Genomic DNA, 27,662 nt, shown 5'->3' with positions numbered 1-27,662 from the left:
TGTTTCAGCAGCTGTCCGAGTGGCTGGTGTCAGATGATCTTGGAGGTGAACATGCTGGATGTGGAGGTCCTGGGCTGGTGTGGTTACACGTGGTCTGCGGTTGTGAGGCTGGTTGGATGTACTGCCAAATTCTCTGAAACGCCTTTGGAGACGGCTTATGGTAGAGAAATGAACATTCAATACACGAGCAACAGTTCTGGTTGACATTCCTGCTGTCAGCATGCCAACTGCACGCTCCCTCAAATCTTGCGACATCTGTGGCATTGTGCTGTGTGATAAAACTGCACCTTTCAGAGTGGCCTTTTATTGTGGGCAGTCTAAGGCACACCTGTGCACTAATCATGGTGTCTAATCAGCATCTTGATATGGCACACCTGTGAGGTGGGATGGATTATCTCAGCAATATTTGAGAGAAATGGTGATATTGTATATGTGGAAAAAGTTTTAGATCTTTGAGTTCATCTCATACAAAATGGGAGCAAAACCAAAAGTGTTGCGTTTATATTTTTGTTGAGTGTATTTTAGTTGTTGAACTTGACCCTGTCATAGAGTGGTGTGCTCACAATGGAAGCTAAAGAGGTAACATACAAGTTTGACATCCCCAGAATTGTCCAGCAAATTAGTTTCCTTTAAAAAAAATAATAATAATATGTATGTCAGCTTTCAAATACAGCCATCTGGTGATTCACAACATAATGTTAAAAGTATCGACATGGCTAATGCTAGTCCACCCAGTGATTCCTCAAAGCCTCAAAAGTGGATTTGAAGTCAAAAATTTTAAATGCTTCACTGGTTACCCTGACCCATGTCTGTATCGCTCATAGGTCCAACCCCAGCGAGCGCTACTGTGCTCACAGCCGAGGACCGGTCAGCCTGCGACAATACGCCATTTGGCTGCTGCCCCGATGGCAGGACGCCATCCAGCACTCCAGAGGGTGCCAACTGTCCCCGTAAGCCAAAATACCCCCTCGTCCTCTTCATCTGTCCTCCACTTACTCATATTTTATTTCATGTCTATGTTTGCTGTGATTCAAGTGTGTTTGTTGTCTATTTCATTGTAATATGTGAAACATCACAAACCAAATTACTAAAAAAAAAAAAAAAATTGTGTTAAATATTTCAATTTTCACATCATTGTTCTAAGTGCAAAGTAATACTTTTGTCAGTACTTGTCTCTCTTCTCACTTCTGGCCCATCTTGCTTTCTCGCAGTACATTATGAGCATAAACAGAGTTTATGCTCATAATTTCTTGGTAATAAGTACAATATTTTTCATGTTCAACATTTATTGCAGTAAAATTTATGTTGAGCCATCTGCCTGAAATTACCAGATGAGCAGGTGTTTTTTTTTGTCCACGCAGTGATTTTAAGAGTCTCCTCTTTCAATTAAAGGCAGGAAATACAAAAAAAACAACAAAAAAAAAACAGAACAAAGAAGCACACATAAACACAGTGAAAAAAAAAGTTATATTTTGTCTTTTCAGCAAGTTAATATAGGTCACCTGGTGTCTTCAAAATGTTTCTTAAACTTTGTTGAAAGAACTACCACATGGACATTGAGGTGATGCATGCCAAAAAAGAAAACCTGCAATATTTTGGGCTCTCAAAGAAACAATCTGGAACATGTCACTTAAAATGGAAAACAACTGCTGCTTGTCACACAATGTCTATACATTGTTTTTGTTTCTGTGTCTTGTAGAGCACGTATGAGTATAAAATGCAACACAGCACTTTAAAACAAACCACTTCAGGTCCAAATTTTGTCGGGAGTCGAAAGATCCTTTGCCATATTTATTTGTAAAACGTAGGCAAAATTAATTTTGTATAATATGGCCTCTTCAGTAAACCATTGTTGCATTATTTGGCATGTGCATGATAAGTACTCTGGAAGTCTCTCACGTGGAACCAGTGGTGGGCACAGCTAACCAAAAAGTTAGCTTCGATAACTGTTACTCCGCTAACTGAAAAGTTAACTTTTAAAAAGCTAAACTGATAAATCCCTAAAAAAAATAGCGGAAGTTACAGATAAAATCTAAACGAGCAGGGGTGGTGGCCAAGTGGTTAATGCGCTTGGTTTCAGTGCAGAAGGTTTCTGGTTCAAAACATGCAGATCCACCTTGGATTTGCTGTGGCAACCCCGAGCGCAAACAAGGGAGCAGCTGAAGGGACTTACTGTTCTATTCAGAAATAAAAATTGTGTTGAAAAACAATTAATGGCGAGAGAATCAGTATTTAGTTTCCCAGATTGCCTTAGAATGCAGGGAAAAGGCTATCGCATATGATCCCCTGAAGTCAGCACCCAGCACAAGGGAGCAGCCGAAGGGACTTCCACAGATAAAATCTAAACCAATAACTTTCAGTATTAACTTCAGTACATGGCAGCTACTGACACAACAACGAGAAAGCACCTCTACTCAGATTGGCCTTCTCTCAGCAAAAGAGACCTGGTAACCAGAGAGAAGAGAAAGGAAAGGAAAGGAAAAGGGAGAGAGAGGGGGGAAAAAAGATAATTTCTCTTCACACCATACAGACCTGCCAGTCATTTCACTGGAGTCTTGCACAGGCGGACAGTTTTGACTTCTGGTTATAATTTTAAACAAACTAATTCCGGACAAGTTATTGAAATTAACATCACATCTGTTGTTTTACAAAGTGAAAATATCAGCTATATCTTTTAGTTTTAAAGTAATGCATTAATTTTGAAAGTTTTAGCATTTAGATGCACATGCCGCATTGCATTATGGGTACATTAGTTTCCTGATGTCAGTGGTTGGCTGGTTGGTGTAACACACAGTTATTAAAACGTGTGGTGGGTTTTACAAATAAATCTGTATTTGTAAATATGTCATTTTTTCATTTCAAATGGCCTTTTTTTTTTTTTTACAAATGAGGGGTCATAGGTGATGATGGGTACCTTTAGTAGCTGTTTGTGTCAACTTGTGTGCATTTTATTGGGCAAAAATCACCAGGGTATGTAAACTTTTGATCAGGGTCATTTGAGTATTTTCTGGTGTTATGATGATTTAAAGAGTAAACACAGTTGTTTGACCATAAATGGCTTCACACAACCATGAACCATGAGTGAAAAAAAGTTTTTGTGTTATCATTCATATTCTCTGAAAAATGGCCCAAAAATCTAAAATTCTGCTTAAGGTAAACTTTAGTATCACAGTGCAAATCTGGAAATCCAGTCATTTTATTAAAACTTTAATCCCTAATGGTTTTGAAGTTTAGCCTCTCCATAGAAGAGTCCATATCACGCTTTAGTGCCGCATTGCATTGTTTTAGAAAACAACCTTCGGAATTTCTGTTTCCACTTTGTCCTTCTTTTTTTTAAGATCCAGCCTCTCTGCTTCTATTCGCTCCGTCTCACACACACACACACACACACACACACACACACACACACACACACACACACACACACACACACACACACACACACACACACACACACACACACACTCTCTCTCTCTCTCTATCAGTCAGTGCCACTGCTCAGGTTCACCCCGTTCTGTTATATCTCACTCTCTTCTCCCTCTCAGGCCTTCCAATCTCAATTCAGTCTTGCATCAGTTCTCTCTCGGGAGTTGAGCAAGGAGACACTCAAGGGACTACCAGAGGCCGACAAGTACCATTGTACCACTCAGTTCCTTCTGGCAGACTTGGTTCATACAGATAAATGTCTTCCTTCTCCCTGTTGCATCTCTCTTCTTCCTTCTTTCCTATCTTGCTCCTTCCATTCCTGTTGAATTCCACTCTGTGTATGTCTCAGCACTGTTAGTCTCACTGATCACGAAGGGAGGGGTTCTCTACAGCTCCCTTGGGAGCTCCAGGTCATGACATGAAAGCACTGTGGCAACAGGTCGGAGCAGGTGGTGTATTTCTAGTATTGTGAAGGTCTCAAAGCTTCTCAATAAGGCAGTGATATTTACTGTTGCACTGTGTACTATGAAGATATATGAAGCCATTTTTTGGGCCTCACCAATCCTCTCTCATCTACGTATTCTTTCACAGGATAAATGACTAAAAGGAAGTAACTCATAAGGGGGCACATCTCTGGAGATCAATGTTTTTGGTCAAGGTCTAAGCAACTATCCCAATATTATATATATATTATAATTTCAGACTGCTCCTTGAAATGGTTTCTACAACAGGACAGACTGGTCATCACATTTGGGGAAACCCAGTTCATTTATTTTTAAAGGTACAGAGTGTAGGCTTGACGGCCATCTAGATTAAATTACATAGAACTTTATTGATCATTTGGGAAGACTCCCTCTGGGAAATTGAGGTTCCAGCAGCATTTTATAGCAGCACACAGGGTAAGAAGCACACAGAGTATCAATAGTGAAAGTAAAAAAGAAAAACAGTTTGCAAACATAAATAGAAATACCAGACACACTGATCAAGACTGGTTTACTGGCTGCTACTGTTCCTCTCATTCCTGACCTCTGTCTTCCTGTTACTCCTCCTCCCCCTGAGTAAGGTGGTGGTGAGGTTGAAGATTGCATTGTTTCCCTTTAAACTTTCACGTCTTGGGTGATGGAGATTCATGCTCCCTTCACGTCTCTTGTGATAAGCAATATGTGTGATCCCCCACTTCACAAAAGTGAGGGTTCAAAAAATAATTAGGCGGTAAACATGGCGGTGCAACATGGCTGGCTAATTGAGGGTGCCCCCGCTTCCATATAGATATGAAGGGCTCATTCTAGGCTTATGAAAATAAATCAATTTGTGGTTACAGATGTTATGAATGCTGTATTCCACTTTTGCTGATAAAGACTCTAAATCCAAAATAAAAAATGGTTGCAGGCGATTGAAGGTGTGATGTTCCACAAATTATGTGTTGTAGAAACTCATTTGACAGAAAGAAAACATAACCTTCATTGTGCAGGTGACAAATCCACTAAAGCCTGTAAATATTGAACTCCTCCAAAGAGCAAACAGTGATGCTTCACTACCAATCGATACTTCATTCAGCTTGAGCGTTACCCAATAAAAGCAGGCAGTCTGATCAAGGTGGGATCTCTTTTCTTCTTGAGAAGGACTTAGTTGGACTTACTTTGTCCCATTTCGCAGTACCCTTGAGTTTATTGATGCGAGTTGCTGTGTTACACAATAACGACTAATTGTTGGCTTTTCTAGTCTTCACATTAACCTAGAAATCCATTTGTAAAGCAGCTCCAAGTTAAATCAAGAGGAGAGAAGATGTATCAAACCCCTCTGTTGTTCTGAGCCGGACTTATTGCACATTTTTCACGATCCCCCTACAGGTGTGAAGCCTAATTCCCCACCGTCTAAAATACAAGTCATGGTTCTGGCAGCAGCACATGTGCATTTGTTGACTAAAGCAACGTTTCAATCATCAAAGCAAAGCAACGTTACAGGATTTTACACAAGTATGCCGGCAAAACGCTGTGTGTTGTGATGTCATAGAGAAAAGCTAATGTAACAAGGTGAATGTTAGCCAACACAACAAGACTGTAACTAACGATGGACAACTTTCAAGTACTGATGTCTGAATTTCATATGTAGAAAATTTGCTAACATCACCTCAAATTTTTTATGTACTTCTTCAGTTTCTTCATTGGCTCTGCCATGATGGCTGTATTGGGAATAATGAGCTAGCGACTTTTTGGCTAAACTCTACCTATGTACAATCTTTGCCGTCGTGTGTGTGAGACGTACTGAGTGCAGTACCAGGCAATTTGGGGGGTACTGTGGCACCGACAGAGATGCCAGTTGGTGTACCATCAAAATCATATTAAAACTTTTCTGATTAAAAACACTCCATGTTGTTGCTTTAACATTACAACGTGTTGGCTTTAAGGATGTTTATTGCCACACACATGTTGATCTTGGTAGATCACATCTGAATAAATATATATGCTTCATCATGGTTGTTGCTCCATTACACCACATTCCAGATAGTTCCAAACTGGACAATTGGGAGCTCCCTCTAGGAAATCTGGTTATGTTTTCACTTGCAACCATTTTTGATTACATTAACAGCAGGATTACTTGTGTAGGATTTAGTGTGTTCATTCAGTTTGTTTTTTTGGGGGGGGGTTTTCGGACACTTATCCGGGTCAGGGTCACAGTGGAAGAAGACTAAGCAGCTTATCCTACACTTCCCTGCCCTCGGCCAAGTCCTGTAACTCTACTCTGGGGATCCTGAGGCTTTTCCAAGCCAGCTGGGTTTATTAGCAAAAATACCCCTCATGCCCTATGACTGCTGGGATAGACTCCAGCAACCCCCCCCCCTGCCCATCCATGGATGCATGGATAGATGGATAATATAGCACTCATCTGTTCATTCATATATAATCACCTGCAACAACAGATTGGTGCATTTTCATGAGTGATGGAAAAAAAAGAGTCGGTGGTCACTCCCCTATACACTGTCTATAGTGCAGCAGATAACTGAAACAATCGTGCAGATGGTGATACAAGCACCAACGTTGGCACAAATACTCCTTAGACATTACTCTTTTGAACAAACCGACTGGCCACTTGAATTTTTAATAGGCGGCCAGGTAGGGATCAGTTGAAGAATTACACAGGGGTCAAAATTTAAAAATGCTCAGATCATTTTGAAAACTACACCACATTATTTGTCTGATCGTAAAGATTCCAAAAAGGTATAGTTTGGACTAACTATGACTGAATGATCAGGAGTTACAGGGTAAAAACAGCAAAAATGGTGACAAAGGTCAGTTTCAGTTTGTACAGGGGTCAAAGGTTAAAGTTCCTTCAATTTTGGTAAAGAGTGATGCAAATTATTGGTTGAGCTAATAGGATTAATAAATGGAACAGTTTTGATTGTGTTGAACGTAAGTAAAGGTCAAACAAGGTCAACGTCCATTGAATTCTATGACATGTGACATATGTTACCCTGTAACATGATAACTAAGCATGATACATGGTGCAAACTATTCCTTTTTAAAACCCTGTTAACTCAACTAATAATTTGCATCATTTTTTTTGCCAAACTTGGAGCAACCTTAACTTTTGACCCCTGTACAAACTGAAACTGACCTTTGTCACCATTTTTGCTGTTTTTACCCCATAACTCCTGATCATTCAGTCATAGACAGTCCAAACTACACCTTTTTGGAATCAGTACGATCAGACAAATGATGTGGTGTAGTTTTCAAAAGCATTTTAAAATTTTGACCCCTGTGCAATTCTTCAATTGACCCCTACCTGGCCGCCTATTAAAAATTCAAGTGGCCAGTCGGTTTGTTCAAAAGAGTAATGTCTAAGGAGTATTTGTGCCAACCTTGGTGCTTGTATCACCATTTGCATGATTTTGCTCTAAATATTCTCTTAGCTGCTGCACTGTCTACTGGTTGCTAGTGCAGACTAACAACCTTGAGAATCCTCACTTTTGCAAAATGGCAGAATCATACACCTAATTTATCACAAGAAAAGGCAAAGGGAGCATGAATCCCTGTTGCCAAAGACGCGAAAACCTGAAAGGAAACACAACGGTCACCATCGATGGCATAAAGCAATGTGCAGCCTCACCACTGCATCACACTACATTTTACACACTGTCACTTTAAAATAAGTTGACGCAACAAGGTCTGCGGAACATCTCCCGAAGCAAACGAACCATACGTTACATTCCATCAAGGTTAAAGCGTTCATGCCATCAGAAGGAACAGGGAACAAAAGTTGTGTAAACTCTTCCATATGGCCGTTGAGTCAACACTTTAGAGTTGAGTACAATCTGATCGCTCTGTCTCCTGCTTTATCATTCTCTTTTTCCTCTCTCTTTACATCCGTTATGGCAGTGGACTGGAAAATCATCCTCTGTGATGTTTGTCTTTTTGGCAGATTAAAAGTTGGATCTCGCATGCTTTTCTCCCCCCGCCCCTTTCGCCTTTTTAGCCAGTCCTTGGCCATTTGGCTCTATTTTATGGATGCCGTCACATCTGAATCGATGCCTGCTGTAAGGGCGACGGGTGCGTGTGTGTTGGTGGGGTGGATGGGAGGTGGGCTGGCGGGGGGGTGGTGTCGACTGTCCTGTTCATGCAACTGTAACCGGGCGGTGTCAGTCACCGGTCTGGCGGCATTAAGTAGACAATTATAGCTATCTTTCACGATAATCATACAAGTGCTCTTGCCGTCCTCCACAGCGTCGCTCAGGAAGGGGCAGCTGTGATTGATTTGGGCAATTTGTTCAGCTGATTACAAGCAGCGTGGAAGCCCAGCATCGGTGCTCGTCCGTTCTCCACACACACACACACACACACACACACACACACACACACACACACACACACACACACACACACACACACACACACACACACACACACACACACACACACACACACTTTCAGCTTTATTTCAAGCCCTCTCTGCTCTGGCAGCACTATGAGGAAACTGTATAAAGAGCTGATAGATGTTGGACAACATAAACTCCAAGGTCGCACAGGGGGAGTCGCTCTTTGCTGAAGAAGCCGTATTTGAGAGAGTCTGTGGCTTTTTTACTTCTTTGCATGTGTGTGTGTGTGTGTGTGTGTATCTTTTCCTTTATGTATTTATGTGTCTAACTTGTTGTCTTTTTACCCAGCACTCCATGCCCTGGCCAGCTTTTGGGACGAGTCTCAGTCTGGTAAAACCTGGCCCACTTTTCCCCACCTTACCTTTTGTTCATTCTTTAATTCCTTCTTTGTCTCCTTCTTTCATGTCACCCAATCCAACACCACCTCTACGTTCTTTTACAGCCAAACTCCTGCCTTTTTTTTAAATCCCCACGCAATCAGCAGCAAAATCACTAACCTCCTCTCAACAAACACACAATCCATCACTAATCCGAGAGCCCGAAGTGAGCGCTGTGTATAAAGGCAGAGGAAAGCGAGTGATTAAAAAAAGAGTTTGAGTTATGGTGCTCTGGTTTTGATGCACATTTGTTTCATTGAACCCTTCTCCCATCTAGCCACCTTGAAGTTCAGCGGACTCCTGCACTTGGACCAGGTGGAGAGCCAGGAGATTTTCTACACCCCCGAGATGGATGATCCCAAGTCAGAACTGTTTGGAGAGACGGCTCGCAGCATAGAGAACGCTGTAAGTCCTGTTGGAGCCTGTTCTTTAAGAGCACACTTGGACTACCAATCGTGTTTTCAAGCAGTTGTTCCAGGCAGATGATGTCTTGATGCATATCTAGATACATGGGCTATGAGGACATGATTGGTGCAGTAATATGACATTCCATAGAATTCTTTGTTGAATCTATACATTAATTTTCTATGATAAATTGCAATAAACCAAAACTGACATTGCTTACCTTCAAATACATATTTCCTGAAAACCCCGGGACCTTCTTCAGGTTTTTTCTACTTTGCTGCAGCACACTGCGTTTCTTCTGTTTGCCATTTTTTTTAAACCACTGGGGGCAGCAGCACATATAGTAGCAAAAAGAAGAAGCCAGCTGTTGTTAGCATAGCATAAATAGCATAGCATGAGTTTCCCATTCTGAACTGGTATGACTGTTATCAAATTGTGGACTCAAACGAGTACATTTATTTGTTGTCCTGTGAGAGCCTCCAGCTGATCTTTGAACTTATAGGGGAGTTTGAAGACACATAACTGGTGGCTTAAAACAGTTTAATTTATCACATTTATAATGTTGGCGCCATCGAATGATCACAACTCATTTAGATCCTTTCCGGGGTCCATCTACAGTAGTGTTCAGAATAATAATAGTGCTATATGACTAAAAAGATTAATCCAGGTTTTGAGTATATTTCTTATTGTTACATGGGAAACAAGGTACCAGTAGATTCAGTAGATTCTCACAAATCCAACAAGACCAAGCATTCATGATATGCACACTCTTAAGGCTATGAAATTGGGCTATTAGTAAAAAAAAAAAAAAAAGTAGAAAAGGGGGTGTTCACAATAATAGTAGCATCTGCTGTTGATGCTACAAACTCAAAACTATTATGTTCAAACTGCTTTTTTAGCAATCCTGTGAATCACTAAACTAGTATTTAGTTGTATAACCACAGTTTTTCATGATTTCTTCACATCTGCGAGCCATTAATTTTGTTGGTTTGGAACCAAGATTTTGCTCGTTTACTAGTGTGCTTGGGGTCATTGTCTTGTTGAAACACCCATTTCAAGGGCATGTCCTCTTCAGCATAAGGCAACATGACCTCTTCAAGTATTTTGACATATCCAAACTGATCCATGATACCTGGTATGCGATATATAGGCCCAACACCATAGTAGGAGAAACATGCCCATATCATGATGCTTGCACCACCATGCTTCACTGTCTTCACTGTGAACTGTGGCTTGAATTCAGAGTTTGGGGGTCGTCTCACAAACTGTCTGCGGCCCTTAGAGCCAAAAAGAACAATTTTACTCTCATCAGTCCACAAAATATTCCTCCATTTCTCTTTAGGCCAGTTGATGTGTTCTTTGGCAAATTGTAACCTCTTCTGCACATGTCTTTTATTTAACAGAGGGACTTTGCGGGGGATTCTTGCAAATAAATTAGCTTCACACAGGTGTCTTCTAACTGTCACAGCACTTACAGGTAACTCCAGACTGTTTTTGATCATCCTGGAGCTGATCAGTGGGTGAGCCTTTGCCATTCTGGTTATTCTTCTATCCATTTTGATGGTTGTTTTCCATTTTCTTCCACACGTCTCTGTTTTGTTTTTGTTTTTTTTGTCCATTTTAAAGCATTGGAGATCATTGTAGATGAACAGCCTATAATTTTTTGCACCTACGTATAGGTTATCCCCTCTCCAATCAACTTTTTAATCAAACTACACTGTTCTTCTGAACAATGTCTTGAACGTCCCATTTTTCTCAGGCTTTCAAAGAGAAAAGCATGTTCAACAGGTGCTGGCTTCATCCTTAAATAGGGGACACCTGATTCACACCTGTTTGTTCCACAAAATTGACGAACTCACTGACTGAATGCCACACTACTATTATTGTGAACACCCCCTTTTCTACTTTTTTTTTACTAATAGCCCAATTTCATAGCCTTAAGAGTGTGCATATCATGAATGCTTGGTCTTGTTGGATTTGTGAGAATCTACTGAATCTACTGGTACCTTGTTTCCCATGTAACAATAAGAAATATACTCAAAACCTGGATTAATCTTTTTAGTCACATAACACTACTATTACTCTGAACACTACTGTATCGTCTTAGTCATGTGTTTTACGCTAAACTGAATTTCCGATTCCTACCTGTTCTTTGTTACTCTTCTATTTGCCACTGAGCTTGTTTCATATTGACGCTTAAAATTTGTGGTGTTTTGTGAGAAGTGTTCTTGAATGGAAAAACCTCATGAGACAGTAAAACTGCAGTGAGGGGCAGAGTAATGAAACTCTTTCAGCGCGTTGAGGTTTGCGGCAGGTTTTACAGACAGACATCCTTTGACCTGCTGAGTGATATTCCACCACACTGGGCTGGTGTGGTTTCTGCTCAGACAGCTGAGAGAAAAATAACAGTGATGAAAAGCATGTTTGCTGGCTTCATTCAGAGAGGAATGTGCATAATATCAGAGGGGGAAAAACAGCACCTGGCTCATCCTGTTTTTTAATCAAAGGCAGATATGTGCAAAGCATTATATCAAGTCAGAGATTCACAAACTGAAACTGGAGCAGAATTTTTTTTTTTCCTGTGCTTAGGAGGTAGGTCAGTGGATGGGCTGCCGATATGTAGACCTGGGTTTGAATCCTCCTGATGCTACCTGCATGTGTCCTTGGATAAGATATTTACCTAGGGCCAATCCCAATACTCTCCCTTCACCACACCACTTCACCTCTTTCCCTTCATTTTGCACATTCTCCTGACTGTAAAATGAAGGTGAAGTGGTCGGGTGAAGGGAGACTATTGGGATTGGGCCTTAATCTTCAACCCAGCTGCAAATGGGTACTGGCCCTGGCTCGGGAAGTAAATGTGAGGCATCATTGTAAAGCACTTTGAGCATCTTCTACTGTAGATGGAAAATCACAATAGAAGAGTATATAAATAAATAAATACAAGAGATAGAGTCTATGCATCCCCCTGCACAGGACACCCATCCAACTTGGTTTACTTCTCCAGCCAATTCTTTTACCCATTTACAGCTGAGTGGACTGGGACAATGCAGATGACATGCCTTGAAGGTTCTGATAGCGTGACCAGGAATAGAACCCAGGTCAAAATATTGGAAGTCCAACTCCTATTCCATTGATTGCCCTGCTTTGCCGAGATATCTGCAGAGTTATTTTGCCGCCACGCGAGCTGTTTCTGTGGGGTTATTTCAGTGGGGCCACTTGTCAAAACTGGAGCGTCCAGTCATTTTCAGATCAGATCAAATTTGGCTTAATTTATGCACAAAATCTGCTGTGATGCCTCACCGATTATTGAGATAACGTGATGTATGGTTTCATTGACATCAAAGTTTGAAAATAGGCATTTGAGGTCATTTTCAGACGGAATATTAAAACAGGTGAAATTGAAACTTGTAACTATTAATTTGAGCCACAGATCTGCTCTCTGGCATTTGTGATTACTGTGATCCAAGCAGTTTGTGAATTGGTATCTAATGTCTGTTACCATGGCAACACCAGCTTCTGTTATATCCTATAGAAACTTTTATCATTCAGATAATGAAATTTGACACAAGTAGACTATAAGGCGCTATATGTTCATATTTATTTATGGGGGCGATCAGGTTTTTAATGGGTTTGGTTGGTCTTATGCGTCTTTTGCTTGCATTGCAATCAGGATTATTGCAATTCACATTTTCCTTCCAGTCCTTTGGTCATTTGCTGAACGGCTGCACCCGGTGACTCAGGCTCACCACAGTTTGGTTTCTTATGATGTACTCCATCATGCCAGTGTTCATCATTAGAAAATGAAATGGTTGAAGAACAGCTTGTGAAATTTGATTTATTGCTTTATTTGGATGTTGAATATCCAATATCCAGCATCTTCACATCATGTCAGTCATTACCGAAGAGAAGTAGCATCACAGTGCACAATCTGATGCTCTTGAGATTTTTGTTTAAACTGCTGAAAATGAAGAATGTCCACTCACAAATTTAATCACAGAACTGGAAAAGCAGCTTTCTGCAGACTTCTGAAAAGACTAATATTGTTGACTGCTTGTCCAATACTTTTCAACATCAGAAAATATGACCTGCACGCAATATTTGTTGCATTTTTCTCAGATATTTTAAAAATCAAGTCATGCATGTTTGAATGCTTGCAAAGCCTGTCTTCACTGCTTGTTTAGCCTGCTCGGGTTTCTTCACACTGAGCTCAGACCTTTGAACAAATGTCTCTGTTGTCAAAGCCAGGGCCTCGCTCGTCTGATGAAATGGGGCCGTGTATAACTGGCCCCATGTTCGGCGTGCACAGTGCACATCTACCAGCTGTTGAATTGGTGTCACCAGCCCCCACTGGGACCTAATCTGCTACCTCACAGTGATTTGTGCACGTGTGTGCGCTTGTTAGCTCTCTTAGACTGTGTACTCGAAGCTTGTTGTGCCACTTGACAGCTACCCATACTCATCCCCCCCCCCCCCCCCGCAATAATACACACAAAGTACACACGTGGAGACGTGGTGCACATACAAATAGAATGAAGACGCCGTGGCCTTTTTTAAATGCAGCAACCTGTTACAATGTAGTGAGCAAGAGAGAGACGAGGGAAAGAAGAAAAGTGAAAGAGGAGATGAAAGGTCAGTGTTGGAGCAGTGACTGAATGTTGTTTGTCTTTGGTCTATCAATAGCATTTAACACTCCCTGGCCTCTTTATTAGGTACGCCTTACTCGTACCCGGTTGCACCTCCTTTTGGCTTTCATATTGACATGACGGCATCACACAGTCGCCCATTCAACCAGTCTGCCCATTCTCCTCTGACCTCTGACATCAACAAGGCATTTTTGTCCATACAGCTGCCGCTCACTGGATGTCGTCTCCTTTTCGGACTGTTCTCTGTAAACATTAAAGATGGTTGTGCATGAAAATCCCAGTAGATCAGCAGTCTCTGAAATACTCAAACCATCCCGTCTGGTACCATCAACCATGCCACATTCAAAGTCACTTAAATCCCCTTTCTTCTCCATTCTGTTGCTCAGTTTGAACTTCAGCAGGTCGTCTTCACCACGTCTAGATGCCTAAATGCACTGAGATGCTACCGTGTGACCTGTTTGTGTCAACAAGCAATTGAACAGGTGTGCCTAATAAAGTGGCCAGTGAGTGTCTACTGTACATTGTAACCAGATTGTAACCACATAGTGCATTTTCCTGAAAGTAATCCAGGGGCTTCATTGCTGATGACATGGGCAACTCGACCAAGCCAAGGGGACGTCCACATAACAGTAACACCTGGCTGCAGCAGATAGATGGTTAGTTTTGGGGGATAAGTATGGACTAAAGGTGTGCATTTTTAGTTGGCAACAGGGATTCATTGCACTTGCATTCAGTACTGGCAGTCTTATCCTGATCTGAGTGTCGGGGGCAGAGAACGTTTGCATCATATTTCAGACCCCTTATTCAAGTCTTCCACCTGAATATGTAACTAAAGTAAAAATCTTATGTCACAGTTATTGTAGGAGGGCTGCTTAGCCCAAAATTCTGACTCACCTGCAGATAGGTTGTTGTCTATACAAAACATGTTGACTATTGGAGCCATCTGGATGATACCATTAACAGCTGTAAAAGCCATTTAGAAGGGGCAGTAGGTTTACCGTATTATTTACCTGATTGGCTGAGCTTTGATAAACATTAGGAGCATTGGAAGCCTCAGGGGACACAAGCAGACTAGTAGATAATTATTAAGAAATATTGTGCACTGTCAGTGGGACATTTGTGTTGCATAAACATGCAAAATGAAGGAACCATCAGCCCCTATTTTGGTTCCTGTTGAGGTTTTTTATGTGCCCTCTCTGTTTTGGCAGATGGGGGATCAAAGTTTTAGTAACATATGTCCATATGTGCTTATTACTATGATTAAAAGAGACTAACTGGATGTTGACACTTTATTTTTGGCAGATGGGTTCAAAGATTAAGATTGGCTGACATTTCAGTAGACCAATGGTCAAATATTGTAGTTGTTTCAAAAAGAAGAAATATCTCTGAATTGTTTGAGGATAAGTACTGGCTTAAGTGTGTCATAGGTCAAAGTGGAAGTTCCAGGTTGAACAACTACTACTTGTCTGTCACATAAGTGCCTTCTTGTGGGTTTATGAGAGAGAAAGAATCAACGTCTATGAAGAAATTTCAACAGAGTCTCATGATAACCAAGAACATTGGTTCTGTCATGTCAGTCATACCAGTTTGAAAAATGGCTGCGATTACGTTAGATTTGTGCATCGGCTCACTATACTGATCTGTTCAGAATATATTAATCTATGAATACATTATGTTGCTGTTCACCTTGTGGCTGGTTCCATTTGTTTGGGATCACCACAGTGGATGCAGCACAGAACCGCATTGGGATTTGGCACAAGTTTTACACCGGATGCTCTTCCTTCTTCCTGAGGTAACTCCAGTTTTACGTGGAGAATCAGACACACAAAGCATCTTGATTTGTGCTTGACCTGGATCAAGATCTAGGCTTGCAAGAACTTTTAGAAGTTGGCTATCAAAAGCAGTGAAAGTGTCCAAATTAGATTCACTTCCCGGTATCTCAGCAGTGGCATTCAGGTCTGTGCTGCCTCAGCCTTGGAGGTTGAGAAACGCCTGGGAAGAACTTATGTAGTCATGATGTTGTTGGTGTTTAATGATGGTGATATATTTGAAGGAGAACGAAGGTCCAAGTCTTTAGTACCCTTGTGCTTCCTGTTTTACTGTATGTCTGTGACCACAGACCTTAGGTGACATCTAGATGTCTTTAGTACTTGGTCTCTTTGAAGGATCCTTGGGTACTGCTGGAATAACTTTGTATCAAATGAGCAATTACTTATTAATGGAGACAGATGAGAAGTATCACTTGGCTTGTGAGAAACCATCCTCTCTGTGCACGATCCAACATTCAGGTGCTTCCGTGCTGAGGACCCTAGTGGCTGGAGAAGGCCAAGGGGATGTTCACGTCCCACCTGGCTGTAGAAGATAGATTGTTACTTTCAAGAAGTCGAAATGGACCGGTTATCTACCTGGGTGGCTGCCATCCAGGACCTGGGGCTGTTCCGTGGTGTGGCAGAGGTGACAAAACACACCTGACTTGGATCACAAAAATGCACCGTGTCATTATCAGTTTGCACAGTGAGAGTGGTGATTGTTTTTTTTTAATAAAATCTGTGAGATGCAGAAAGCTCTCTCTCTCTCTCTCTCTCTCTCTCTCTCTCTCTCTCTCTCTCTCTCTCTATATATATATATATATATATATATATATTCTTACATAAGTGTTTCCAAATTGTAGACGAGCTCATTTTGAGGGGCTAAAGGCAGACTAATGTAATATCACTGTTGGCATTAAAAACCCATTTTATGGAGCTTGTCTTTCCATTATTGCACGCTTACACTCAATGCATCAGAAGCAAAAACCAATCAGGAACACGTGTCGACGTGCCACGACATTTATCTTGGCTCCTCTTGATTTCTTGTTCCCTTAATTAATGCCAAAACTGCAGCTAAATGTCAATTTGTGTGCCGACACCCAACAGGTTTCTTTTCTGCTCCCCAATTTGCGTGCCAGTCTTTCTTTCCGGGGAGATCGAATGCAGTCATTTGGGATTGGAGTTTCCGTTCCGAGAACGTGGAGCTTGTTACCAGCCTCATTTATCACTTGTTCTCTCTGTCTGTCGTCTCACTCTAAATTTGTTTCTCTCCTCCTCAGCTCACTGATTTGTTCAAGAAGTCAGGAGTGCGGAAAGACTTTATGAGCGTCCGTGTACGTAGCTTGGTGCCCAGCAGCTCCATCCTGGCCTTCGTGGAGGCTCACTTCAAACCAGGTCAGATGTCACTGAAGAGACAGTTTGAAAATCTCAACATAGTTAACGAACAAAACCAATGATTGATTATTTTGTGATGATGCCCAGTAATTTATATTTGCGTTTTTAAATTTTTCAATTTTTTTCCCCTTCTACATCTTCCATTAATATCATCCACTTATAGTGCAGAAGACTGAGAGAAAAATATTCTTAAAGCCGTACAGCCTTTCAAATTTCACAAAACTGACAAAAAATTAGTTTCTACTCAAATCCAAACATTACAATGTTGGTTTATTTTTGTAATACTTTGCAAAATTACAGCTCATTTGAATGAAGAGAACATATTTATCTGAGGGGAATTCCAGAACAAATATTTTATTTTCCTTTTTAACACTGTCTTCAAGAGGAAGTGTGTGTGCACATGCATGAGGGTTTGACATTACTGAAAGTTATCTTTGACCTTACGTGTGTTGCACATACATGGGATGTGCACTCTAACATCCATAAGGTGTCTTGTAAGTCACTTCAGAGGTGTTATCTGATTACAAAAACAACATTTTTAGATTTATAAAAACTTTATAAAATATATGAGAAACATTAGATTTATATAGAAATAAGCCGTTTGGGAGTGTTTTCCACCATTTTTGGATTATTTTGTTCAAGCAAGCAGCCATTTGACGTTACTCTGCCTCTCTACTCTGATTGGCTGTGGCTGTGTGCTTCCCAGCGTCCCTTGTGCAATTCAGGGCAACCCCCCATCTTATCTGTGACATCGCTATGGTCACTACCATAGACTGTATGGGTCGTTACCAAAAGTAGTTCAAGGCCATCTGTTCATTTGGAATTTTTCCCTTCTTGGAAACTATTTAGTAATTTTTTTTACCAGAGAATGTGAATTTGTGTCATACTGGCAATCTTATATTATGAATCCCCTAATTAAAAACAAATTAATAAAATTATAGTGGTGCCAAAGAATTTTTTTTTACTTAAATCTTAAAAACCCCAAAGGCCGTATGTACCCTTTTAACTATAAACAGATTGATCACAGATAAATAAAATAAAATAAAATTAACAATGATGCCTTGCAATTTCATCTTGTCCTCAAGATCATCTGTTTTTGTTTTGTAGTTTTCATTTGCATGCAATATGCAACTATACAACGCACTTGAGGTGCAGATTCTTGTGCAGGTTTTTTTTTTAAGTTGAAAATATCTTGTATCCCCCCCTCTATTTGAGGGTTCTCTTTGAACCCATCTGAATCTTCATTACTTCAGTTTCAATTTATTTTCAATTTTTAATTTATATAGTGCCAAATCACAACAAAGTTGCCTCAAGGCGCTGCACATAAGTAAGGTCTAACCTTACCAACCCCCAGAGCAAGAACACAGGCGACAGTGGTAAGAAAAAATTTATTCTGATGATTTGAGGAAGAAACCTCAAGCAGACCAGACTCAAAGGGGTGACCCTCGGCTTGGGCCATGATACAGACACAATAGACAGTACAGGAAATTCTACAGGAAATTTTGGGAGATTTCCTGTGTAATGTATCACTTCATCTACACATTGTTGGCACCACACAGCAAATAAACATAACCCCCTTTAAATGCATATTTTGATCCACAAAATCTGGATTGTTATCTCAATCTGCACCAAATCGAACCTGTCCTTAGATATTGGTGGTCTACACATGCCTATGTTTTCCCATACAGATCTGTGCAGTATCGCTTGAGAAATTCATGAAAATGTTGACAAATGTTGCAATGTTAAAGAAAAAAGGCGGGGGGGTTCTGTTTGTGCCCCATGAATCAGATCTGCTCCAAAAGTTGATGGTTTCGAAAGCCAGTTCAGTAGTTTTTGTGGAATCCTGATAACAAACAAAGAAAAACAAACAGCATTGAAACTATTCCCTCCTTGGCAGAAGCATTTACAGCACAGTATCACATGCACACATTTGTTCTGAGTTACTTTGCAAAATGTAACAACAGTTTTCCTACAGGTGGCGCTACAGCATGATAAATTCAAATAGACATGAGTTGTTGTGAAAGTGTAGGAACACGGACCCACAACAGGGGGCGTAAAATGAACGGGCAATGGATAAGCCAAAGAGTAACAATTTAATGTTGTGAAGTGCACAACGGAATACAGACAAATACAGTTTTGTTAATACAGACAATTATATGTTGAGTGACGTGTGGGCAGGCTTGAGGATAGGAGACGTCCGTCCAGAACCGAACCGGATCCCACACCACCCTCACCGCCAGGGGATCTGAAGAACACCGGAGCCGCCAAGTCCTGGATCCCCAGGTGGCCACCGTCTCCAGCTGTCAGACCTGGTACTGCTGGCAGAGAACAGAAACAATATAGATGAGTGTGAGTTCGCACACTCAGTAGTTCCACAGTCTGTGTTCTTTTGGGAGGGAGCACCTCCAATCACACACTCGTGCAGCTCCTGTCTAACCACTTATCTGGTTGGGGTGTGAGGCGAAGCTGTCGCTGATCACACCAAATGCCAATCCCACAGATAAGGCAACACCACAGGAAAACGGCTGCAAAGAAGTTCAGACTATAAGTCAGTGTTAAGTTCAGCAGAGAAATTACCTCTTCTGGTAGCTGATTTCTCGGCGGGGAGGTGGAGTGGCAGTCTGGCCTTTATGGTGATGGTGATGTGTGATGAGTGACAGCTGGTGCTGATGACGAGTGACAGCTGTCACTCCCGGTTGCTATGACGCCCTCTCGTGCTTGAAGCCCGCACTTCAAGCAGGGCGCCATCTGGTGGTGGTGGGCCAGCAGTACCTCCTCTTCAGCGGCCCACACAACAGGACCCCCCCCCCCCCCCCCCCCCAACGGGCGCCTCCTGGCGGTCCAAGCCGGCTCCCCGTCGATGATCCGGGCAGGAGGCGGCGCCGGTCCGGGGGTACAGAGGGGTGAAACGTGGTGAGGTTTGATGCGTGACACATGGAAAACCGGGTGGATCCGCAGCGAAGCTGGCAGCTTCAGCTTCACTGCGGCTGGACTGAGGACTTTGAGTATGGTGAAAGGTCCAATGTATCTGTCCTTCAACTTCTGGGATTCCACTTGCAGGGGAATGTCTTTTGTGGAAAGCCAAACCTCCTGCCCAGGCTGATACATAGGGACCGGGGCACGCCGGCGGTCTGCATGGTTCTTGGCCCTCATCCGGGCTTTGAGCAGGGCAGAGCGGGTGGCACGCCACACCCGACGGCACCTCCTCAGATGGGCCTGGACCGAGGGCACCCCGACCTCTCCCTCCAGTAGCGGGAACAATGGGGGCTGGTACCCCAAACACACCTCAAACGGGGAGAGGCCGGTAGCAGATGATACTTGGCTGTTGTGAGCGTACTCGATCCAGGCCAAATGGTTGGTCCAGGCCGTCGGGTGAGTGGAGGTTACGCAGCGGAGGGCCTCCTCCAATTCCTGGTTCGCGCGCTCTGCCTGTCCGTTCGTCTGAGGATGGTACCCGGACGAGAGACTCACGGTGGCCCCCAGTTCCCTGCAGAAACTCCTCCAGACCTGAGAGGAGAACTGAGGACCACGGTCTGAGACGATATCCGATGGAATCCCATGCAGACGCACGACGTGGTGGACCAGGAGGTCTGCAGTCTCCTGGGCCGTCGGGAGCTTCGGGAGGGCCACGAAGTGGGCCGCCTTGGAGAACCGGTCCACTATCGTGAGGATGGTAGTCATGCCCTGGGACGGCGGGAGACCCATGACAAAGTCCAGGCCGATGTGAGACCAGAGGCGACGAGGCATGGGCAGAGGCTGGAGGAGGCCTTGGGCCTTGTGGTGGTCGGCTTTGCCCCTGGCGCAGGTGGTGCAGGCCTGGACATACTCCCGGACGTCGGCTTCCATAGACGCCCACCAGAAGCGCTGCCGGACCACTGCCACGGTCCATCGCACCCCTGGATGACAGGAGAGCTTGGAACCGTGACAGAAGTCTAGGACCGCAGCCCTGGCCTCTGGTGGGACGTACAACTTGTCCTTTGGACCTGTCCCCGGGTCCAGGCTCTGTGTCAGGGCCTCCCGGACGGTCTTCTCCATGTCCCAGGTGAGGGTGGCCATGACAGTGGACTCGGGAATGATGGTTTCCGTAGGGTCTGACAGCTCGGTCTTGACCTCCTCTTTGTGCACCCGGGACAGGGCGTCAGATCGTTGGTTCTTCGTCCCGGGGCGGTAGGTGAACCGAAAGTCAAAACGCCTGAAGAACAGTGACCAGCGGGCTTGCCTGGGGTTCAGACGCCTGGCGGTTCGAATGTACTCCAGGTTCCGATGGTCCGTGAAAACCGTGAATGGTACCAATGCTCCCTCCAACAGGTGTCTCCACTCCTCCAGAGCCTCTTTCACCGCTAGAAGTTCCCGATTGCCGACGTCATAGTTCCTTTCAGCCGGGGTCAACCTGCGGGAAAAGTAGGCACATGGATGGAGAACCTTGTCGGACTCCCCGCTCTGGGATAGCACGGCTCCTATCCCTGACTCAGAGGCATCCACTTCAACTATAAACTGGCGATTGGGATCGGGCTGCACCAGAACTGGTGCAGTCGAGAACCGGCGTTTAAACTCCCTAAACGCGGCTTCGCACCGATCCAACCAGGTGAAGGGGACTTTTGTGGAGGTCAGGGCTGTCAGGGGGCTAACTACCTGACCGTAGCCCTTGATGAACCTCCGGTAGAAATTTGCAAAACCGAGGAAGTGTTGCAGTTTCCTACGGTTTGTTGGTTGGGGCCAGTCTCTCACCGTCGCAACCTTGGCCGGATCAGGGGCGACGGAATTGGAGGAGATTATGAACCCCAGGAAGGACAAAGAAGTGCGGTGGAACTCGCACTTCTCGCCCTTCACAAACAGCCGGTTCTCCAACAACCGCTGCAGGACCTGACGTACATGCTTGACATGGGTCTCAGGATCCGGAGAAAAGATGAGTATATCGTCTAGATATACGAAGACAAACCGATGCAGGAAGTCCCGCAAGACATCATTAACCAATGCTTGGAACGTCGAGGGCGCATTGGTGAGGCCGAACGGCATAATCAGGTACTCAAAGTGACCTAACGGGGTGTTAAATGCCGTCTTCCACTCGTCTCCCTCCCGGATCCGAACCAGGTCATAAGCATTCCTGAGATCCAATTTAATGAAAATGTGGGCTCCATGCAAGGGCGTGAACACTGAATCCAACAGAGGTAACGGGTATCGGTTGCGAACCATGATCTCGTTCAGCCCTCTGTAATCAATGCATGGACGGAGTCCGCTGTCCTTCTTGCCCACAAAAAAGAAACCAGCACCCATCGGGGAGGTGGAGTTCCGGATCAACCCGGCAGCTAACGAGTCCCGGATGTAGGTCTCCATTGATTCGCGTTCCGGACGTGAGAGGTTGTACAGCCTGCTGGATGGGTACTCAGTGCCCGGGATCAAATCAATGGCACAATCGTACGGACGGTGCGGGGGCAGCGTGAGTGCCAGATCCTTGCTGAAGACGTCAGCAAGGTCATGGTACTCGGCTGGCACCGCCGCCAGATTGGGGGGACTAAAACCTCCTCCTTAGCTGTCACACCGGGTGGAACCGAGGATCCTAAACACTCCCGGTGGCAGGTTTCGCTCCACTGAACCACAACCCCAGACGGCCAGTCAATCCAGGGATTGTGTTTTAACACCCATGGAAAACCCAAAATCACTCGGGAGGTAGAAGGTGTTACATAAAGCACAGTCTCCTCCCTGTGATTTCCAGATGCAACCACTGTCACTGGCTGTGTCTGGTTTGTGATTAGTGGAAGAAGGGTGCCATCTAGTGCCCGCACCGACAATGGTGACGGTAAGGCCACTAGAGGGAGCCCAACCTCCTTTGCCCATCTGCTATCCAGCAGATTCCCTTCCGACCCCATGTCCACCAGTGCTGGGGCGTGAAGGGTTAAATCCCCACTCAGGATCGTGACTGGGATGCGTGCAGATTTTCGGGGTCTCCCCGCGTGGGTATTGTGACCCACCCTTAGCCCAGTCTCTAAGGACGAGTGCTGCTGTATTGACAGTTTGGGGCATTTTTCCTGTGTGTGCTCGGTTGAGCTGCAGAGAAAACACTCCCCACGGACCAGCCTCCTTTGTCTCTGATCTGATCGCCTTTTGGCCCTGCTCGTCTCTCTAACAACGTCAGCGGGGGAGCTATCATCACGTGGAGTGCCCTGGCTGTGGAGCGTGGGGAAGACGGCTCCCTTTCGGACCCGGGAGGAAGAGGGACAGCTTGTGCCTGACCACGCCCTTCGTCTCGCTCCCATCGGTGTTCTGTTATTTGGTTGTCTAACCGTATAACCAGGTCGATAAGCCCGTCTAAATCCCGCGGCTCGTCCTTCGCCACCAGGTGCTCCTTAAGGACCAGAGACAGTCCGTTTATGAAGGCGGCACAGAGCGCAACAGCATTCCAGCCGGCCCGCGCTGCTGTGATGCGGAAGTCGACTGCATACTTCGCTGCGCTCCGACACCCCTGTCTTATCGACAGCAGCACGCTTCAAGCGGTCTCGCCTCTATGAGGGTGGTCGAACACCTGTCGGAACTCCCTCACAAACACAGCATATGTCGTTAGGAGCCGTGAATTCTGCTCCCAGAGCGCCGTAGCCCAGGCGCGTGCCTCTCCTCGAAGCAAATTTATAACGTAAGCCACCCGGCTAGCATCTGACGCGTACATGACGGGACGCTGTGAAAACACGAGCGAGCACTGCATCAAGAAGTCCGCGCACGTCTCGACACAGCCTCCGTACGGCTCCGGAGGGCTTATGTATGCTTCAGGGGAAGGTGGGGGGGTTCGTTGAACGACCAGTGGAATGTCTGTTTCTGGCATTCGGTCAGCAGGAGGAGGTGCTGCAGCAGCGCCCTGAGCATGCGCTTCCACCTGGGTGGTGAGAGTCTCCATCCTCCGATTGAGAATAATGCTCTGCTCTGTAACTAAGTCCAACCGAGCAGTAAAAGTGGTTAAGATGTGCTGCAGCTCACCTAACACGCCTCCTGCTGGTGCCTGTGCACCTCGCTCTTCCATTGGCTGTTCAAGCGATGGTTGACGCCCCTCGGGATCCATGCCGCTGGCCGAGAAATCCTGTTGTGAAAGTGTAGGAACACGGACCCACAACAGGGGGCGTAAAATGAACGGGCAATGGCTAAGCCAAACAGTAACAATTTAATGTTATGACGTGCACAACGGAATACAGACAAATGCAGTTTTGTTAATACAGACAATTATATGTTGAGTGACATGTGGGCAGGCTTGAGGATAGGAGACGTCCGTCCAGAACTGAGCCGGATCCCACACGGCCCTCACCACCAACGGATCTGAAGAACACCGGAGCCGCCAAGTCCTGGATCCCCAGGTGGCCACCGTCTCCAGCTGTCAGACCTGGTACTGCTGGCAGAGAACAGAAACAGTATTGATGAGTGCGAGTTCGCACACTCAGTAGTTCCACAGTCTGTGTTCTTTTGGGAGGGAGCACCTCCACCTCCAATCACACACTCGTGCAGCTCCTGTCTAACCACTTATCTGGTTGGGGTGTGAAGCGACGCCGTCGCTGATCACACCAAACGCCAGTCTCACAGATAAGGCAACACCACAGGAAAACGGCTGCAAAGAAGTTCAGACTATAAGTCAGTGTTAAGTTCAGCAGAGAAATTACCTCTTCTGGTAGCTGATTTCTCGGCAGGGAGGTGGAGTGGCAGTCTGGCCTTTATGGTGATGGTGATGTGTGATGAGTGACAGCTGGTGCTGATGACGAGTGACAGCTGTCACTCCCGGTTGCTATGACGCCCTCTCCTGCTTGAAGTGCGGGCTTCAAGCAGGGCGCCATCTGGTGGTGGTGGGCCAGCAGTACCTCCTCTTCAGCGGCCCACACAACATGAGTCCATTTCAACTTTTACATATTTCATCCTTATGCGCAACATAGATTTTTATTCATTTGTTTGTTTTTTTTGTTCTCCATAAATCTCCATAATTGTTTCTCCATAATTGTTTCTTTTGGTGGACCAAAAGAAACAATTATGGAGATTTATGGAGAACAAAATAAAGAAAAAAAAAAACAGGATAATTTTTTTTACTACATTTCATGTCATACATTAAAATTACACATTTAAAGAACTTTACAGGCTTGGCAGTGTTACACATTTGTAGAATGCTCTCTGCTGATATATTTATTTAGCTCATAATCTTGTGAGACAGTCGTCATTTTTCTCCCGTTTTTATCTTTTTTAATTTTCTTTCCCGTGCAGCCTTAATCTCCTTCTTGCCACGGCGTTATTTTGCCTTCGTTATTTTGCCTTCGCCCAACTGTTTACAGTGTTCTGTAACCAGAACCAGAAAGAAAAACAATTCCCAAAAACCGTCATCCAAGTGAGGCTGTAGGTTTGTTCTTCTTTTCATCTCCCCTCATCACCTCCATGATTAAAATAATGATGACAAAGTGCCAGTTTTCTTCGAATTTATCTTAAAATCTATGTGGTGTGAGAAATATTAAGGATTTATCTTTAGGAGTCACACAAACACTATTGTTTTGTTTTTTGTTTTTACGAGGTCAGTTTTGCGTCCTTCAAAGCCTTCATGTGTGGCGACGGGTGCTGTTAAGTAGCACTCCTTCACGGCTAGTAAAGCAAACATCTGCGGTGAATGTTATGAGAGCGATTCATCTGGAAAAATGGCGGCCAGCGGCGGCTGGAGGACAAGTGGTCCCCAGAGAGCCTCCACCTGTCATACACGTGGTTTTGTGATGGATCCACTGTATGCACGTTGCTCTCTGTTCCGTTAAAGAAGCTGGAGTCCGGTGTTTGGTGTGAAGTGGTCCTAAGAGTCCGTGTCCTGAGTGCCCGTACTTCTTGTTTATGGTAGATACAAGATACACGGTGAAGGATGTGGAAGGAGCCCTGCTGAAGCAGCTGAAGGCGTCCAAAGACACCAGCATTGCCGTGAAGAAGCCAGAGGATGAGAATATTAACTTCAGCATTTCAGGTAATTGTAACACAGAGCGTGGGCTTCAAGGAAGGGAGAAGACTTTTAAAGTTCTTCATGAGGTCATTTATCAGCGGTTTTTACAGTGGATTCAACACACCTTCTCATTTCTCTAACAGGTTTCTCCTCCATCCCCATCTTCACCACCACGACCACCACCACAGCTTCCGTCACCACCCCTGTGAGCACCACCACCGCCGCCACCACCGCCCGGGCTCCAGTGACATCACCATACGTCACCCGTCGCCCACCGGGTACCACCCGCCGGCCTTACAGTGTCAGGCGAACAACCACGACTGCAGCACCAGTCACGACAACGCTGCCGCCCACCACCACCGCCCCCGCTACCACGACCATGCCGCCTCCTTTCACCACCACACATGCTAAGGGCAAGCATCACCAACACAAGGTCCAGAAACCCTGCGATTCCCACCCGTGCCTGCATGGGGGAACCTGCGAGGATGAGGAGGGTGACTTCAGCTGCAAGTGCCCCGCTGGACGAGGAGGCTCTGTGTGTGAGAAAGGTTGGTTAATGTCACTCTATTTTTCCATTACCTTCCAGCCTGTTTTTGGATTTGTTTTACCAGCAAAAGCATAGGTTCGAGTTCTGTGTGTGTGTGTGTGTGTGTGTGTGTGTGTGTGTGTGTGTGTGTGTGTGTGTGTGTGTGTGTGTGTGTGTGTGTAAGATGCTCAACACTGAAGTGAAAACTTGTACTTCCTTAAAATGCTCCAAAAGTGAGTCACTCTTCATAGAGTCCCATGTTAAAATCTCCAATTTTGGAGCAGAAATAAACATGCCTGGTACAGCCTGGTAGGAAAATGTTTTGGTCTGTGTATATATATATATATATATATATATATATATATATATATATTCTCCACTCAGATTGCAATAGCCAATCACAGATTAGCCTTTCTGTCCATCATTTACCTGTATTTTGGCATGCCTGGCACCAGAAAGTTATGTTGGATCCAAAAGAATCCAAAAAGGCTAAAACCAAAAGTTACATTGGATTGGTTCCCACTGACCAATAGCGTTAGAGCTTACTGCCAACAGCTAGCCAATCAGAGCGCAGCATACGAAGGTTAGGAACTAGCTAACAGACGCTGGTTGAAAAAATGGCAACAAACTTGTCAACAACAGCAGAAAATCGTCTGCCAGCGAGGTTTGCTGAGTTCACAGAGGAGGAACTGGTGGAAATATTGAACTCCAAGGATGCCAAAAACACTAAGAAGGTAGGCAAGCACGCTACTGACGTTTTAGAAGCATTCATATGCTGTTCACAACAAAATAAATTGATCTAATTTACTTGACTCTTTGTTGTTTGCTTAATTTGGGAGGGGGGTGGAGAACATAACAATTGATGGATGGCAAGTCATCCAACATAGAGAAATATTGGATGAAGAAAAGTTATATTTCTCTATGTTGGACTCCAGGGGTGTGCTGGGAACATTTTTCAGCCCGGGAGTTTCATATCCAACCAGCCCACAAACCGCCAGCGCACAGGGATACTAAGAGTTGTGCTGTGGCATTTATGTGCTGACTGACTGTGAAAATCAGGTGGCTTATACAACCCCTGGCAAAAATTATGGAATCACCGGCCTCGGAGGATGTTCATTCAGTTGTTTAATTTTGTAGAAAAAAAGCAGATCACAGACATGACACAAAACTAAAGTCATTTCAAATGGCAACTTTCTGGCTTTAAGAAACACTATAAGAAATCAAGAAAAAAAGATTGTGGCAGTCAGTAACGGTTACTTTTTTAGACCAAG

The 27,662-nt window shown here is 44.3% G+C and overlaps 1 protein-coding gene across 1 annotated transcript in view; it reads left to right on the top strand.

Annotated features, from left to right (window-relative positions):
- Nucleotides 1-27,662, top strand: part of agrn (agrin) — a 945,905-nt gene that overhangs the window by 719,479 nt on the left and 198,764 nt on the right. The window contains exons 20-24 of the mRNA XM_034173355.1: nt 825-950; nt 8,954-9,081; nt 16,816-16,930; nt 25,770-25,889; nt 26,009-26,413. Coding sequence (XP_034029246.1) covers nt 825-950; nt 8,954-9,081; nt 16,816-16,930; nt 25,770-25,889; nt 26,009-26,413 — 894 coding nt within the window. The remainder of the gene's footprint in view (nt 1-824; nt 951-8,953; nt 9,082-16,815; nt 16,931-25,769; nt 25,890-26,008; nt 26,414-27,662) is intronic.

Source organism: Thalassophryne amazonica, chromosome 6, assembly GCF_902500255.1.
Source record: "Thalassophryne amazonica chromosome 6, fThaAma1.1, whole genome shotgun sequence".
Lineage (NCBI taxonomy): Eukaryota > Metazoa > Chordata > Actinopteri > Batrachoidiformes > Batrachoididae > Thalassophryne > Thalassophryne amazonica.
The sequence above is the reverse complement of the archived record's forward strand: the minus strand, read 5'-3'. Positions and strand labels throughout refer to the sequence as shown.